We start from the raw sequence: 16,661 nt of genomic DNA, 5'->3' as shown, positions 1-16,661 counted from the left end.
GAACACAGGCGTGGCGTCATGGGGATCTCACATGACCACGATGCCACGCTACTGCAGGACCACCTCTCCCTAGGAGCCCTCCAGTGTTGGTACAGGCTGCAGCCAGAACTCATATACCATATTTTGAGAGTTCCCTATGCCACTGGTTGCTGTTTAAGAACTGTTCCTTGGCATAGATGGCCCTGGTTAAGAGTCACAGTTTAGTACACCAATTCTTGAGGGAACAGAGGAAACTAGAAGAGTCAGCCTTGATTCCACTGGCCTGTCCAGGTAACTCGGTATTCCCTTCCCCAGCCCAGCATGGGAGTCGGGCTGGCAGAGGCATGGGAAGTTTAGCTTCCGATGTACTCAGAAGTTAGGAGTCAAAAACTACATCAAATAGATTCAAAACCCCTGGTTAGCGTTGTAGGAAAAGTTTCTGATACTTACTCTTCATTGTACTTAAAAATTAATGAGGGTTACCAAAGCCATAAATTCATAATCTTTTTATTCTTACAATTTTAATTAGAATACATTCAGTAAAGTTCTGAAATAGCTCTACCTCCTCCCAAACCCAGTCCAATAATTCCATTTCCATCCTGTCCATCCCTGCCCCCCCCCACTAGTATACCCACCTACAGCTCCAACCCTATCTCTGGCTGGAGCAAGCCAGGATGTGCTAAATGAAGTGACAGAACGAACGTGGGGCATCTTCACACTTGGCTTAAGGAGACTGTTAGAGAAACCTGCCTTGCAGTGTTTATGGCTGGGCTGGGTCTCAATACATTTAATAAACCTCAAATAACCTGTTCATCACTCTGTTACCAGTTCAATTCAGTAGTTTGAATGCCTTTCAGGCCAGGTGGCAGATGGAGGTGACGACGCCTTTCTAGTCTTCACTTAGAGAAAGGCATCTCTGCCTTTGCAAAGATTGGCAGTTTAATCTTTGCCACCCTCGAACCTGCCTTATAGAGCCATACTCAAGAAGTGGTGCTAGGCTGGGCACGGTGGCTCATGCCTATAATCCTAGCACTCTGGGAGGCCCAGGTGGGAGGACTGCTTGAGGTCAGGAGTTTGACACCAACCTGAGCAAGAGTGAGACCCCTATCTCTACCAAAAATAGGAAAATTAGCATGGTGACTAACAATAGAAAAAATTAGCTGGGCATGATGGCGCACACCTGTAGTCCCAGCTACTTGGGAGGCTGAGGCAGGATGATTGATTGCTTGAGCCCAGGAGTTTGAGGCCAATGCCACTGCACTCTAGCCTGGGGAAAAAAGCGAGATTCTGTCCGCCGCCCAACCCTCCCCCCCAAAATAAATGTAGGATGTCCAAATAAATTTGAATTTTGGATAAGTACATTTTTAGTATTAATGTGTCTCATGCAATATTTGGGGTAATTCTACTAAAAAATAGAATAATCTGAAATTGAAGTTTAACTGTGCATCCTGTAGTACCTGGCAACTTCAGTAGAAAAGATACTTAGAAGGAAAACAATCTTTCAAAGAGCTTGAGAATGACATGAGAGCTGAGACTTTTGTACAAGTCAGTGATAACAGACAAAATGACATACTTTTATAGCTGGAAGAGACCTAACAGATCACCTAACTACACAGCTCAGGAAGTCCCACAGGTAATGACTGAGTCAGGAGAGAAGCTTCCAGTATGTCCACCTCAGACCAACGCTCTTCCCACCAGGTTGTCCTGGGTCTTACATGAACCTCAACAGAACTAAATCTTAGATTTCAACACATGAATTTGTAACAACCTACCTTGAAACCTCCAAGTTTGAGTTTTTTTTCCCCCAACCAAATTTTGATGCTTAAGTTGCTGGGAAGATACTGTTGAGTCTGCCTCACAGCTGGCTGCACTACATGTGGCAGGTTACACTGGCTTCAGCATGGTTGGCACATTTGTCCAGTGCTGAGCCTTAAATGAACCATTGTCACAGAAAGAAAATCAGGATGTTTATAACAATGCAAACCCAACATTACGGGGGGGGGGGGGGGGGGGGCAGCGGGACACAAAGGGACTCAAATCCAATCACTGTCTCCACACCCAGTGCCTGCAGCAGAAGAGCAGACTATATGCTGTGTTTATCTAGAGCATTAACGGCTTCTAGAAAGCATTTTAATGCCCTCGGACATGGATTGATAATCAACCGGGCCAAGTCCTCCCTGGCCCACACTGGAATCTCGTCGGTGACAGGCTAACACACACCCAGCTGTGCCAGGGCAGAGGGGAAGATAAAACCCCTGTGGCAGAATCAACCTAAGTGCCATTCCGCTTTCAAGACAATCAATCACCTGAAAGCATCTCTTGCCTTTCTTGAGAATTCAGTGTATAAACTGGTAATTTAAGAAAAGAAAAAAGGCTAGGGGAAAAAAATTTTCAGCGCAAGAGAATCCGCCCAAAGTAGAAGAGCATGCTGGCAGGGCTCGTGTGGTTGCCAGGCTACTGCAGTGAGGCGACACCGCCTGCTCCCTCACCAGCAGTCCTGTGGGGCCAGCCAGCTGTGCCCCTTCCTGGCACTGTCCTCGCTGGCTTCATGGCAGCTGCAGATGGCCACTCATCCCTCAGTCACTCCATTCTTGAGCTCTGTCCAACGGCCATGCAGGCTTTCAAGTCAACTGCACTTGACCAATGCAGACTAACTGAATTCTTTATCATAAAAATTTCCTCGGGCGAGCACTGTGGTTCTTGCCCGTAATCCAGCATTTTGGGAGGGTGAGGCAGGAGGATCTCTTGAGGCCAGGAGTTCAAGACCAGCCTGGGCAACATAACAAGACACCATCTCTCCAGAAAATAAAAACAAAATGAGCTGGGTGCAGTGGCACACAACGGCAGTAGTCCCAGCGACTTGGGAGGTTGAGGTGGGAAGTTCACTCGGCTTGGGCCCATGAGTACAGAGTCCCGGTGAGCTGTGATCTATTGTGCTCTGGCCTGAGCACCAGAGCAAGACCCAGCCTCTATAAAAATTTTTAAAAAAGAAAAAGGTCTCCTCAGAAATATCTGCCTTTACTGAGGCCGATATAAGACAGGGCTGAAGATAAATCTTACTCTGAAAGCTAAACTCCCTTCAGATGAGAAAATAATACCATAACACCCAGATTTTACTGCTAGCCTTCACATGCAGAAGACAGCCTGCACTCCCTGGAAACATGGAAGTATTACCTAGAACTGGAAACACATCCACTCCACTCAGACCAATTAAAGAAAACAAAATGATGAGAAAAATAGGAACCAACAAAAAGAAAATTCATTTCATTTTCTACTATGATGAATATTCAAAGGTTTCTTCAAATTAAATATATTTAATTATAACTCCAGCCAGGAGTCACACTAAGACCTCGTGAAAGTCCCATATGCAGCCATTTCACCTAATCTGCAGCACATAACGCTCTGCCATTGGCACCAGGCAGCTGAGACCAAGGAAGGCTTTCATCTTATATTCTTCTCAACTGCCTCTCAATGTCCTAAAGGTTGCAGCCACACAGAGTTCTTTTAGGGATTAAAATAGGAGGAGAAAAATAAAAGGAAGCCACCATCCATCCCTGAAGAAAAAGTAAATCCATTTCCTGGTGAACCTCAGCTTCTAGACCAATTCCACATCAGTGTTCTCCAGTCTGGACATAGTCTTCTGTGACCTGGGAGAGTGTGCTCAGGTACTGCCAGCTCAGGGCAGCCAAGAGCATGACAAATGACAGGTAAATTGGGGAGTAGTGGCTTCGGGAGATGAGCTGACAGTTGGGAAGATTCTGCGTCCTGATGGTGGAGATGATCTGCCTTGTTTTACTAGAGGATGGGTCTGAGTCAGGGATTCTGTGATAAATCTGTTAAAGAAGGAAGAAAAAGTGGTAAGTACTACATATTGAGTTCTAGGTGCTTTATAAATATTTTCTGTGGTTACTTCTCAGAACAACCCTCAACAGGTGGGTATTTTACTCCTATTTTACCAATGAGAAAACTGAGGCTCAGAGAAATGAAAGTAACTAACCCAACGCCACCCAGATGAGCCACCCAGACATGGCCAAGATGTCAGCCCAGGCCTGCCAACCACAAAGCCTGTCCCTCCGAGCAACCAGGAGGCAGAGGTGCGCATTGCACCCAGGAGCTCCCGAGACCCTTGAGAGCGGTGGCTGCGCCACACGATCTTCACGTCCCCAACATCTCAGTGCCAGACAGGCAGGAGGTGCCCAACAAATGTCAGCACAGTTCACTTCAGCTGGCGCAGTGACATGGAGCAAGGGGAGATACTGGAAAGACTGCACAAAAGCAACTTAGGAAAACAGGGCCTGTGGTGGGGCCACAGCTCCGTGAAGGATGGAGCACAGATGCAGCGACTCCTACCAGCCATTTGACCCTGGCATCCTCCCTGATCCTCCACAGCTTCCGAAACACGCAGACTCCATGTCTTCTTCTACATCCCAACAATTATGCCTGAGCCGGGGCCTCCATGCCTCTCATCTGACCTACCCCGGCCTCCAAAGTGAGTTCCTGCGTGTGTAACCTCGAAGCCCAAAATCTGCTCGTCTATTCTTCATACTCTCCCCAAAGAGACCTAAAACCTCTGCTTGATATCCCGTGGCTACCAGTCACCTGCAGAATAAAGTCTGACCTCCACAGGGTGCAGAACGAGGTGGCACAGAGCTGGTGGGCAAAGCTGGTGTGGGCAGGGCCCAGTGCACCCCTCCAGCCTCACCAGCCCCACCCACCTCCTCTTTACATTCCTGCCACACTACTACATGCTTCTGTTCCTTTCTCTTCCTAACCATCTCTCTCTGCAATGCTCCTTCCTTCACCTGGATCTCACCTGTCCCCAAGTCTCAACTCCAGTGTTATGCTTTCTAGAAAACCTGCCTGCACCTCCAGGTTGAGCCAGGAGCCACCCTGTGGGAATACTTCCTATCTTACCACTTATGTAACAATGGCCCATTTCCAGTTGTTGCCCCAACTAGACCGCTCCTGTCTCATTCCCCATTTTGTCCCCAGCCTAGCACTGCCTGCGTAGAAGGCCCCCAATAAATGTTTACTGAATGTGGCCCAGCGCTGTAGCTAAGGCCTATAATCCTAGCACTCTGGGAGACTGAGGCAGGAAGAAGCTTGAGGTCAGGAGTTCAAGACCAGCCTGAGCCAGAGTAAGACCCCATCTCTACTAAAAATACAAAAATTAGCCAGGCAAGGAGGCACTTGCCTATAGTCCCAGCTACTTAAGAGGATGAGGCAGGAGAATCACTGGAGCCCAGGAGTTTGAGGTTGCTGTGAGCTAGGCTGATGCCACGGCACTCTACTCAGAGCAATGGAGAAGGCAGAACTCAGGGATGTCCCCAGGTTGTCTGGATTCCATGATTAGGTATGTGGTGATGTCATTAACAAAACAGAAAAATAAGAAAGCACCCAAGACAAGAGTAGGAAGCACTGGTGCAGAAAGAATAAGTGAAATGAAGAAAGAACTACAGGAAATACCAGCATGCAGGGAGCAGGTGGCCGCAAAGAAGCCAGAAGGGCACAGGAGCAGGCAGAGAGGTCAGAGGGTCACTATGTGGACACTGTGCCATGGAAGCCACGGGAGGAAAGGGCTTCAAGCAGAGAAAGAGTCAAAGTGCCAAATGACACAGTGGGGTCAAGGAAGATTATTAAAAACTTGGTCATCAGATTTGTAAAGTAGGAGGTTATTATCAAATCACTGTTAAGAAAAGTTCCATGGACAAGGCAGGAAGAAAAGCTAAGATAAAGTGGGTTGAGACAAAAGTGGGAGTAAATGACACCAAGTTCATCTCCTCTTTCGAGACACTTAGCTGTGAAGGGAAGGCAGAGGAGGAGGGAAGAGTCCTGATGTGATGATCACTTTCTGAAGTGATGGCTCGAGCACGTATACAAAGTAAGAGGAGCTCGGCTTTGGATCTGGGAGGGGTAAGGATCTCGGGGAGGCAGCAGGGGTAGGTACAGCAGATGCAGGGGTTGCGCTTGCATGGGAGACAGAGAAGAGGGGGCTCAAAGCACACAATCTCTTACTTCCTCTTGTGTTCAGAAGGCAAAGTCAGCTAGGATGCTCAGAAGAGAATGGGGACACACAGTGGTGCTTTCCAAACTTTGTGTTCTCAGGAAATCACCTGGTAAAAATCACTTGGTAAAAGACCGACCCTGTCAGAACATAACTAAAGTTCTAGTTCCAGTATTTATTATATGTTGGGCCTTGGGTAAATTACTTGATTGCTCTGAACTTCATTTGTAGCTGTAACTTACCAAGGGATCACGATTAAAACAGTATTATGGGAGGTAATACCTGTGAGGACAGCTGCGTATCTGTGAAGCAAAACCAACCCAAGTATGCAGCAAAATTCCCAGGTAGATTTATCTCAGAAAACATTGTATCATGGGGGACTATCATTTGCTCCAGTAAAAAGCAAAACAAAACAAAACAACCACCAAACTAGCTTTAAGTGAGAAAACTATGAGTTGCAAAGGGCAAGAGAAAAGTTAGTGGGACAGTTTAGAATTGGTATATTTAAGATTCAGAATGGAAAGATAAAGCCTTATTTTGAATTAAAGTTAATGGAAAAGATTTTTATGATGAGGCCGGTGACCTATTGGTACATGTGATATATGTGATTTAGCCTTTTAAAGTGAGGCTGAATGTTAAAAGGTCTACGTGGCTACAGTGCTGCATAAAATATTAATTAAATCTGTGAAATAACTCTGTAGTTTTTAGAAAACACAATTCTGAATGTGTTTTCAGTTGTTTTATATTTAATAGAATTAGTCTATTTTATTCTAGCCAGCAGTGATTTAAGCCAAAAAAGACTTTTTTCACATAAGCGTTCATAAAGTGAGACATGGTGATGAGAGAATTATCTTAGAAGCCATCCCCCTACCTGTCAGTGTCACTGCCTGTCTTAGGCTTACACACAGCAGTTTCCTTGCAAGCAGGAGTGGAGACGAAACGAGGAGGGAAAGTCCCACGTAGGCAGTGGGGCTCCACCTTGAAGAGCCTCCAAGGAGCCTTATGCAATGTGCCTGTAAGGAGGTGAGGGGCAACCTCCCTTTCTGTGTTGCGTGTACCATTGTGTGTGCCAAGTGCCAAGCATTTCCTGCAGCTACTACCACTTGGTAGGAAGCCAAAAGCAATGTAAGCAATGAAAAGTGACTAGAGATTAATTAAGAACTCCAAATTAAACCGGGATGTTTTAACAAGGCTTCAGGAGAGAAGCTAAACCAGCGTTCCCCTAACTCTGGACTTTGGGCCACTTGCATCAAAATCACCTGGGCTCCTTGTTAAAAATGCAGACTTCTGGCCCCATCCCCTGGCCTGTGTTTATCAATCTCTGGGAAAGGGCTGGGAATCTGCATTTTCCAGCAATCCACCAGGTGATTCTCATAAAACCTAAAGTTTTAGAACCACTGGTATAGGTAGTGGGAATGCAGAAAGCAGAGAGGGAAAGGACAAGGCCAGATAACAGAGAGGAAATACAGAGGAGAAATGATTGGATGCCCAAGGAAAAGAAAGAGGCAGTAAATACTAGGGCACCGTTTCTTTTTCTGTAAATTTATATGTGACAGCATAAAATGTAAGGTTACAACCTACTCATCAAACAGGAGCTTACTAACCTAATTTGTTAAGTCAGAACACTTGAAACACCCTCAAACTTCACATCATTATTTGAAAATACATCCGATGTAACCTCTCAGAGCAACTGTACAAGCAATGTACAAACATCAGATGATAAGATCAGTACCAAGTTGAAATTTCTGTACTAGCCCCATTCCTGGGTTATTTTGTATCTCCTAACCTTGTTTTTTCATTTTACTTTCTCACCTACTTTCAGTTTGTTATCCTTTTGTATTTCGTGTATAACCATAAGCTACCTTATATCTTTCTGGGATAAAGGTTTATTTGGAACCAATTACTGGTACGCAAGTGAATAAACACAGTAAATTAAAAAAAAAAAAAAGAACCTTTTTGGAAAACTCTAAAAGCATTTTAATATTCCCTCCCACGAGGTAAATAAGGTGAACAAATGAAGAGAAATCACAGTTGTGACCATCCCTGGTAATACAATTAGTGGCACTTTGCGCCCTCCTGATGGCCAACTCTAACACACATGCAGGACAGTGTTTGTCACTGTGAAGCTACAGCATCGCATCCAAGGTGGACTCCCTCAGGCAGAGCCAGAAGGGCCAAGTGACCTTTCAGGCGCTTCTTTGCTTCACCCCATCCCCACACCCCATTAAGCTGAAGGCACACAGTAGGTTTTACAAACTGAATCATTCAGGTCTTAATTCCCTCGTAAATCATAAAATTATTCAGTTTTTCAGGGACCTGCCAGTCTTGGTCAAGAAATTACATCTGCTTCTCAAGGGCAGGCTGTGACAGAATTTTCATCTACATACCTGGCATATCATCGAAGCCCAATAAACACCTGCTGGTTAGACAGAGGACACAAAGCTACTGTAAATGTCTCCCTGGGCAGGGATAAGCCCTGTGCAACACTGCTCTACAGCAGCTCCTCTGAGTCCCAGCAGCACTTCCAGGTCTCAGCAGGTCACGTTCCACAGTGGAATATGGAAGCAGCTGATAATAACTTAGAAGTCTCATCTGTGAGGCTTTTATAGCAAAAATATTAAAAAACCAAAAAACCAAAGGCAGATTCTGATTCAGTAGGTTTGAGCAGGGCCTAAGATTCTAACGCACTCCCAGGGTAAGGCAGCTGCTGCCCGAGGCACACACTTGGGCAGTGCAGAGGAAAAAGGGCCGGCAGAGCCTGGCCATGCTCTAGCCTAACCAGAGGGAGGGGGCAGGCAGCATTCAGAGACACAAACAAGAAGGCCCTCTCCAAGGAATTATCTTTGGCAGGGAGGAATGAAGGTTTCTGGCTGTCTGCCTGAGCATTTATTTCTATCCCAAAATAGCAGGTAGATCTTCTCCCAGCTGACAGGTATCCAGGCTGATTTGCAGCTAAGGACAGAGCAGTGTCCACCTGCTCAGGAGGGCTTGGGGCTGTAGGCCCACTCCTCATTTAAGCACTGGGGGTGCAGGAGGAGGTCTTCTTATAAGTCCCTTCTAGGTGCATTCTTGCCACAACCAGTCAGTCCAGAAACCGGACAGAATGAATGTGTCTTCCTTTCTTACTGCAAATGACTTGGTCAGGGAGGAGAAATAGGATCAGTGTTAATATCTGGACCCCTGCAAAAGGCCAGACCACTTGTGACCTCATACAAAAAGTTTTTATTTAAAACTTCATTTGCAAAATGTCCTTAGTGTTGACATTAAAACTAGTATCAGATTCTATTGCTTGAGACTTAGAAATCTTCAGAGATTTTTCTGAATCAAATCAAGTAAGTTTAATATTAACATTTCCTCCAAAATACCTTCCTTGAATTTCACTAGTGTAACTTCAGACAACTGATGCCCTAAATCAGATGCCCTTCATTCCTCCCTTGTTATTAAAGGGCCAAAAAATATTTTTAGCTTTACAGGCCACTCTCTGTTGCAGCTACTTAACTTGGCCATTGTATCACCAAAGCAGCCACAGACAACACGTAAACAAATGGCTGTGCCTATTCCAGTAAAATGTATTTACATACACAGGAGGCCGGCCAACTGTGCTTTGCCCACCCTTGCCCTCAATCAAACTGTGAATCACAACTAGGATTTAATTCCAATAGTTAAGGAAAAGCCAAATAAAACCTCAGTTTTAATATGGTACTGACCACAAAATTTTTTAAAAAAATGGTTTTCTAAGCCTGAGCAACATAGTCAGACCCAGTCTCTACCAAAAAAAAAAAAAAAAAAAAAAAAAAAAAATTAGCTGGGCGTGGTGGCACATGTCTATAGTCCCAGCTCCTCAGGAGGCTGTGGCAGGAGGATCACATGAGCCCAGGAGTGTGGGGCTGCAGTGAGCTATGATTGTGCCATTGCACTCCAGCCTGGGTGACAGAGTGAGACTCTATCTCAAAAAAAAAAAAAAAAAAAAAATGGTTTTCTAAAACTAGTGATCAGAATAAAACTGTAAAACCAAAACATTATCTGAATTACATACTATATAAAATGTTTCTAATTTATGTAAGATGAAGAAATAGTGCCTTAAATGGTACTATTCCATATTCGATTTAGAAAGGGTAGCTGAACCCCTTGGAATAGAGGTTAACAGAACAGGCTCTGATGTCAGGCAAACCAGGGTCCAAATGATGGGTCTAGTCATGAGGTTGGAGCCTCACATCTCCCCGAGATTACTGGAACCCACCCACCTGCCACGCCAGGCACAGTAAGCTCAAAAGTGCCAGCTATACGGTGACCTGGAGAGTCTCACTGGTAGCAATCTTTTGGTCGATGGATGAACACTTTCATCTAGTATTAAATGAATTTTAGGATTTTTCTAAAGATTTGGTCTTCTCTTAGACCTTCTGTAGGTGCCTCTGACAGAAACGCTGATGTCCACAAGTTGTCAGATAGAAAGCAGGGAACAAATACAAGGAGAATATGCAATATGCAAGAAAAATTAGAAGAAATAGTTGTTTTGAAGAATTATGTTTAGAGGAAAACATTGTTGCATATCAAATGCCTGTAAACATATGACAAGGAGACTGGAGGGACACACAGAACCATGGGCAGCGGTCACTTCTGTGGAGGGAGCACAGGCTGCAGAGGAACAAGGCCTTTTATGTTTTCATAGACTCAGTAGTATCTCAATCCCAGCAAGAGCATACTTGAGGGCCACAGCCCATCCCAGCCTCCACTCCCTTGATGACAGTAGCCACCACCCCTGCCAGTTATGACAACCAAAAATGTCTCCAGATATTGCCCAATGTGCTTTGTGGGGAGTGGGCAAATCACTTCCATTTGGGAACCACTGCTCTGGGGCCAGGTTAGAGAGAGTTCTAGCCTCTAAGAAATAAGTTTTTGAACCTAGTCAAACCCCTCCACATTTGGAGACTTAACTTGAGCAGGTATGTTTTGTTTTATAGGGTCACTCTGGCATTTGAAATGAAATTTGCAGAAAAAAGCTTAGAAATAATTACAACTTGATGGCTTTCCTTTGCCTAAATTCCCGATTGTGGTTTCTCAATGGCAGCCTGTGGTGTGATGGAAAGTACTAGACCAGGGGTCAGGATCCCCAGATTGGAGTCTGAGACCCACGTGGTCATGTGCTGCATCAATACACGTAAGCCTCAACACCATGTTTCTCACATGTGAACGAGAAGCTCGGCTGGCCTCTAACATCATCTACCAGCTCAAAAAACATGATTTTATCAAAAGCTCCACCCTATAGCCTTGCTTGTCTCTTCTCACCAGAGATTGTTCTAGTGCTATGTACTATGTACTATGCACTATGCAGCTCTGGAAAATCGGCTCAGCTCCTGTGCTCACACTTTTTCCTAACAAAGGATACCAATTCCTGTCTGTTTAGGTCATAGCATAGCCAGTTTTTAGGGTCACCTAATATCCAAATATATACCATATTTGGATATATGGTATATATTTACCATATATATACCATATATGTTTAAATACCTAATATCCAAATATGATATGTTTAAATACCGACATTCTTTAAAGAATAAAGGCAGCTACAAATTATCCAGGTAGTTAAATGAAAACCCACCTCTTCCATGTACTGGTATATTATAGCTTTCACAGCTGGCATATTGGTGGCATCCATCATTAGAGTCACTGCTTGCCCTTTCCGAATCTTCACCACCCCTTTGAACACCTGCTGGTTATTGTAACAGGCAGCCAGAGTAGCAATGGCCATTACCTACAGGTAACAAGGAGAGAGCCTTAAACAATTCTGTAGTTTAGCCACAAAAGTTCCTTTTTATTTAAAAAGAACAAACACAAGTAGATCCAACATTTCCCATGCTAAAGCAATGGGTGATTAGATCTGAAAAACATATTTCAAAATAACATCTGGAAAGAATTTTCTATTTTCTTTACAATGAATGTAATTCATTGTACATTAAAAAATAATGCGGGGGCCGGGCGCGGTGGCTCACGCCTGTAATCCTAGCACTCTGGGAGGCCGAGGCGGGCGGATTGCTCAAGGTCAGGAGTTCGAAACCAGCCTGAGCAAGAGCAAGAGCAAGACCCCGTCTCTACTATAAATAGAAAGAAATTAATTGGCCAACTAATATATATATAGAAAAAACTAGCCGGGGATGGTGGTGCATGCCTGTAGTCCCAGCTACTCGGGAGGCTGAGGCAGTAGGATCACTTGAACCCAGGAGTTTGAGGTTGCTGTGAGCTAGGCTGATGCCATGGCACTCATTCTAGCCTGGGCAAAGTGAGACACTGTCTCAAAAAAAAAAAAAAATAAAATAATGCGGGGAGGGGGCACCAGCAGGGGGGTGATTTCCTATGTTCAAAGGTAAATTATTTCTAGGATAAATGGAAACCTAAGACAGGCATACAGATTTTAGTTTCAATCATCATTCAAAATTGTTCACTAGAACAAGATGGAACCAAGTTTCCAAATCAGTTAAACCCTGTGATTTTCTTCACTTATTTAATATCTGAAATAATTGGTAAAGGTGATTAAAAGTGTAAGCTCCTAGAATATCAAGGGGCTAGGTTCACAGGATCAGGTTCTGTTACCTGAGTTTATGAAAAAGACAACAATAATTGGGTGCTTAGACTTTTATAGGATAACAGCTTCACCTAAGTTTTACCCAGCGCTCCCCATAAATCTAGGCCAAAGTGCTCAATTTTTTTTTTTTTTTTTTTTGAGACAGTCTCACTCACTTTGTTGCCTGGGCTAGAGTGCTGTGGCGTCAGCCTAGCTCACAGCAACCTCAAACTCCTGGGCTCAAGCAATCCTTATGCCTCAGCCTCCTGAGTGGCTGGGACTACAGGCATGCGCCACCATGCCCGGCTAATTTTTTCTATATATATTAGTTGGCCAATTAATTTCTTTCTATTTATAGTAGAGATGGGGTCTCGCTCTTGCTCAGGCTGGTTTCGAACTCCTGACCTCGAGCGATCCTCCTGCCTTGGCCTCCCAGAGTGCTAGGATTATAGGCATGAGCCACCATGCCCGGCCCAAAGCCCTCAACTTAATTGTGAAGATAAGGATCTAAGTAGTTTACTTATTTATTTATTTATTTACCATGATATGATTCAGGAAGGATCTAAGTAGTTCAGAATAGTGTGGAAAGAAGAGTAAATCGAGGAGGAAGGCTCTGGAAAGGAGCAGACTTAAGCTTGAGGCTGAGCAGAGTGTGGTGGCTGGGAGGGAAGGGGTGTGTCCTAAAATCCCCAGCACAGGAAGATAAACTGGAATCATCTCTTTAAGAACTCATATCCTCAAATACAGCAGAGCAAAATTCTCCCTTACCATCACTTTGTTTCCCTAGGCCCTATTTCACACATATACCAAGAGGAGCCCCGTACCATACCTGTGGAATAGCACAGAAGTTAAACACGCTCTGGTTTCTAAGCCTTGAAAGGTAGGTGATGACATCTGGGATGTGGTGTAGGGCATTGGTGATAAGTTCATTCAGGCACTGGACAGCCAAGTCAATATTCTCTGGTTTAGCAAAATCCCCCAACTTCTTAACATACCTGCCCCAAAACTAAACAGATAAGAAGATTAAAGAACAAGTCAACATGTGCATGGGGGAGAATTTACATTTTAATCCTTTAATTTACATATTAAAGGATAGTTGTGGATAAGAACTATGATATATAGTAACATCTCTCTTAGCTGCTGACTCATCCTTCACCAAGATTACATCCATTTTAAGCTCCATGCAATAGCTATTTTGATTACCAGTAGGGTCCAATAGCAACCTAGGAGTGAGTTAAGTATTTAGAGAAAGTGTCCCTGAGGGACAATTAGTGTAGCAGGTACTAAGCAATACTTTGATGACCTCAGACTAAAGAGGTCTCTTGCAGGCTGGGCGTGGTGGCTCACACCTGTAATCCTAGCACTCTGGGAGGCCAAGGCAGAAGGATTGCTTGAGCTCAGAAGTTCAAGACCAGCCTTGACCAAGAGCCAGACCCTGTCTCTACTATAAATAGAAAGAAATTAACCAAACAACTAAAAATAGAAAAAATTAGCTGGGCATGGTGGCACATGCCTGTAGTCCCAGCTACCTGGGAGGCTAAGGCAGGAGGATCACTTGAGCCCAGGAGTGTGAGGTTGCTGTGAGCTAGACTGAAGCCAAGGCACTATAGCCTAGGCAAGAGAGTGAGACTCTGTCTCAAATAAATAAATAAATAAATAAATAAAAATTTAAAAAAGAGGTCTGCTAGTTAGAGGCATTAGTCTACACCTGAAAAAACAGCCAGCCATATACAAAATCAGCCACAACAGTACTGCGGGTTAAATATTAAATATTTTCAAAATGGCCAGGTCTCAAAATAATTAATGATTAATATTACATCCCCAATTCTGATAAGAATGTTGCTGAGCAAGCACATCTGGGAAAATGAGCCGAACCTGTGAGTCCATTACCTCCTTGGATCCTCGTAACACAAACATAAAATAACACCCTCAATTCCAAGAGTGGGATTTTGTTTGATGATTAACAGGGGGCCAGTTCACTGTCCCTCAGACCGTTGGAGGGCCGTTGGAGAGTGCAGCGCACATTCCACATGTGCGCACTGTGGGCTCGGGACCTGTCACAGGCAGCCGCAGCAAAAACACCTGGCGGGCTGGATAAATGTCCTAGGCGGGCTGCATATGGCCCTCGGGCAGTAGTTTGAGGACACTTGATTTAGAGGATTCTCTGAAGTTTGCAAATAACTTATTCTCGGGTAATTTTTAAGTTTCCTAAAAAATAATGCCTATTGTAACTTTACACATTCCTCAAAATAAATGGCCAGGCCTAAAAGGACAAGATTCTAATGAAAGTTGAATTTGTTAACCATTCTTAATTTGCACCTAAACCCACCCAAATTAATGGTACTAGATTGTTCTGCAGAACCTGGAGAAAACAGTTAACGAACCTCCATGCACTTATCCAGCTTCAACACTGACACATGGCCAGTCTTGTTCCAGCTACACCTACTCCTGGATTACTTTAAAGTAAAGCCTTGATGTATCATTTCATCCACAAATACTTCCTTCTGAATTCCCCAAAGATAAGGAACCTTTCTTGTACACATGTCTAAGATTATTTTCCCCCAAACACCCTGAATTTGTTACCTCTTGAGGCCAAAACTCTCTTCCCTCTTGCTGGTCTTCCAGATAATCCCGAATGATGTTTGTTTTCTGAAGAAACAGGCCCATCGAGTTGGCACGTTCTTCATCTTCACCTACTAAGGGGTCTTCGAATTCTGAGGCCGAGAAAAGACGGGAAAGGCCGATTCCCACCAGCCCAGCAACGTAGTGGCAGTACTGTAAAACACAATTTTTAAAGCGCTTTAGTAATGGAATCTACTAAAATGGACACACTAGAGATCAGTAGCTACAAAAAAAAGCAGGTTCCAAATAGAATGCATAAGATCTCATTTCGATTAAAAAACAAATATACCAACATGCACATACAAGGATTTAAAATACCAAGAAGGATGTGCACAAATGTTTAACAGTAATCTCTGGCTGATGGGAATGTGATGTCTTTATTTTTTACTTGTATTTTCTAAATGTCTACAAGGCACATGTATTGCTTCTATGATAAAAGGTTATTTAAAAAAGAAACTAGTACAGTAAATCATCTTCTTTTTATTTATTTATTTTTTAAAGAAATGGGGTCTTGGCCCTTTTATTACAACAGAGGGGTCGTCTGTTTGCTGTTCTGTGGCAAATGTATCTTGCCCTTCCTCAATAAACTTCATTTCATGCTTTAAAAAAAAAAGAAAGAAAGAAACGGGGTTGCCCAGGCTGGTCTTGAACTCCTGGCCTCCAGCAATCCTCCCACCTCAGCCTCCCAAAGTGCTGGGATTATAGGCATGAGCCACTGAGCCTGGCCTCCTACCTTGTATTTTTACATTTAGTTTAGTTCCCACAGTTCATTAAGTCCCTTTGTCTAGATAAGCTCTTCTGGTATAAACTCTGACCAAATAAAAGCCATTATAATATTACTTATTAGATTGTCTCCTCTCAGAGCCTTTTCTAGTTTCTTCTGTCCTGAGGAAGAGGCACCTTACCCATGTGGGGTCTCTTGAAGCTCATCCCGACATATATTCATCTATAACTACCTATGGCTTGAATGTGTCTCCAAAAAAGCATGTATTGGAAAGTTCATCCCCAATGCAACAGTGCTAAGAGTTGAGACTTCTGAGACATAATTAGGCCATGAGGGCTCCACCTGAGTGAGTGGATTAATGTCGATTATAAAGGGCGTGAGCCTGCAAGTTTGATCCCTTGCTCTCTCTCACCCTTTCTTTGCCCTTTTGCCAAAGAATGACACAGCAAGAAGGCCCTCACATGATGTCAGCACCTTGATATTGGACTTACCAGCCTCCAAAAATGTACAAAATAAATTTATTTTCTTTATAAATTACAGTCTCTGGTATTCTGTTGTAGCAACAAAAATGAACTAAGACAATAATGATCACACAAACTGGGGGGAGGGCATGAAGAAACTTGGAAGCACCTCAAAGTGTCTTATTTATGTAAGAAGATGATGAGAAAGAAAGAAATAAAGGTACTAGAGAAGTACTCATGCCTCAGCATAATGTACCCACAATCCAAAATTAATACCTTTGGATTCTTATAAAGGTCTTGTTTCTAAAGAAA

At 43.7% G+C, this 16,661-nt stretch overlaps 1 protein-coding gene across 1 annotated transcript in view; it reads right to left on the bottom strand.

The window, feature by feature from the left end:
* Window positions 1-470: 470 nt before the first annotated feature.
* Window positions 471-16,661, bottom strand: part of FDFT1 (farnesyl-diphosphate farnesyltransferase 1) — a 29,424-nt gene continuing 13,233 nt past the window's right edge. The window contains exons 5-8 of the mRNA XM_012752953.3: window positions 15,126-15,317; window positions 13,372-13,548; window positions 11,583-11,735; window positions 471-3,812 (exon numbers count right to left, since the gene is read on the bottom strand). Of these exons, the coding sequence (XP_012608407.2) occupies window positions 3,591-3,812; window positions 11,583-11,735; window positions 13,372-13,548; window positions 15,126-15,317 (744 nt within the window). The 3' untranslated portion in view covers window positions 471-3,590. The remainder of the gene's footprint in view (window positions 3,813-11,582; window positions 11,736-13,371; window positions 13,549-15,125; window positions 15,318-16,661) is intronic.

The sequence above is a fragment of the Microcebus murinus genome, chromosome 24, assembly GCF_040939455.1.
Source record: "Microcebus murinus isolate Inina chromosome 24, M.murinus_Inina_mat1.0, whole genome shotgun sequence".
Lineage (NCBI taxonomy): Eukaryota > Metazoa > Chordata > Mammalia > Primates > Cheirogaleidae > Microcebus > Microcebus murinus.
The sequence above is the reverse complement of the archived record's forward strand: the minus strand, read 5'-3'. Positions and strand labels throughout refer to the sequence as shown.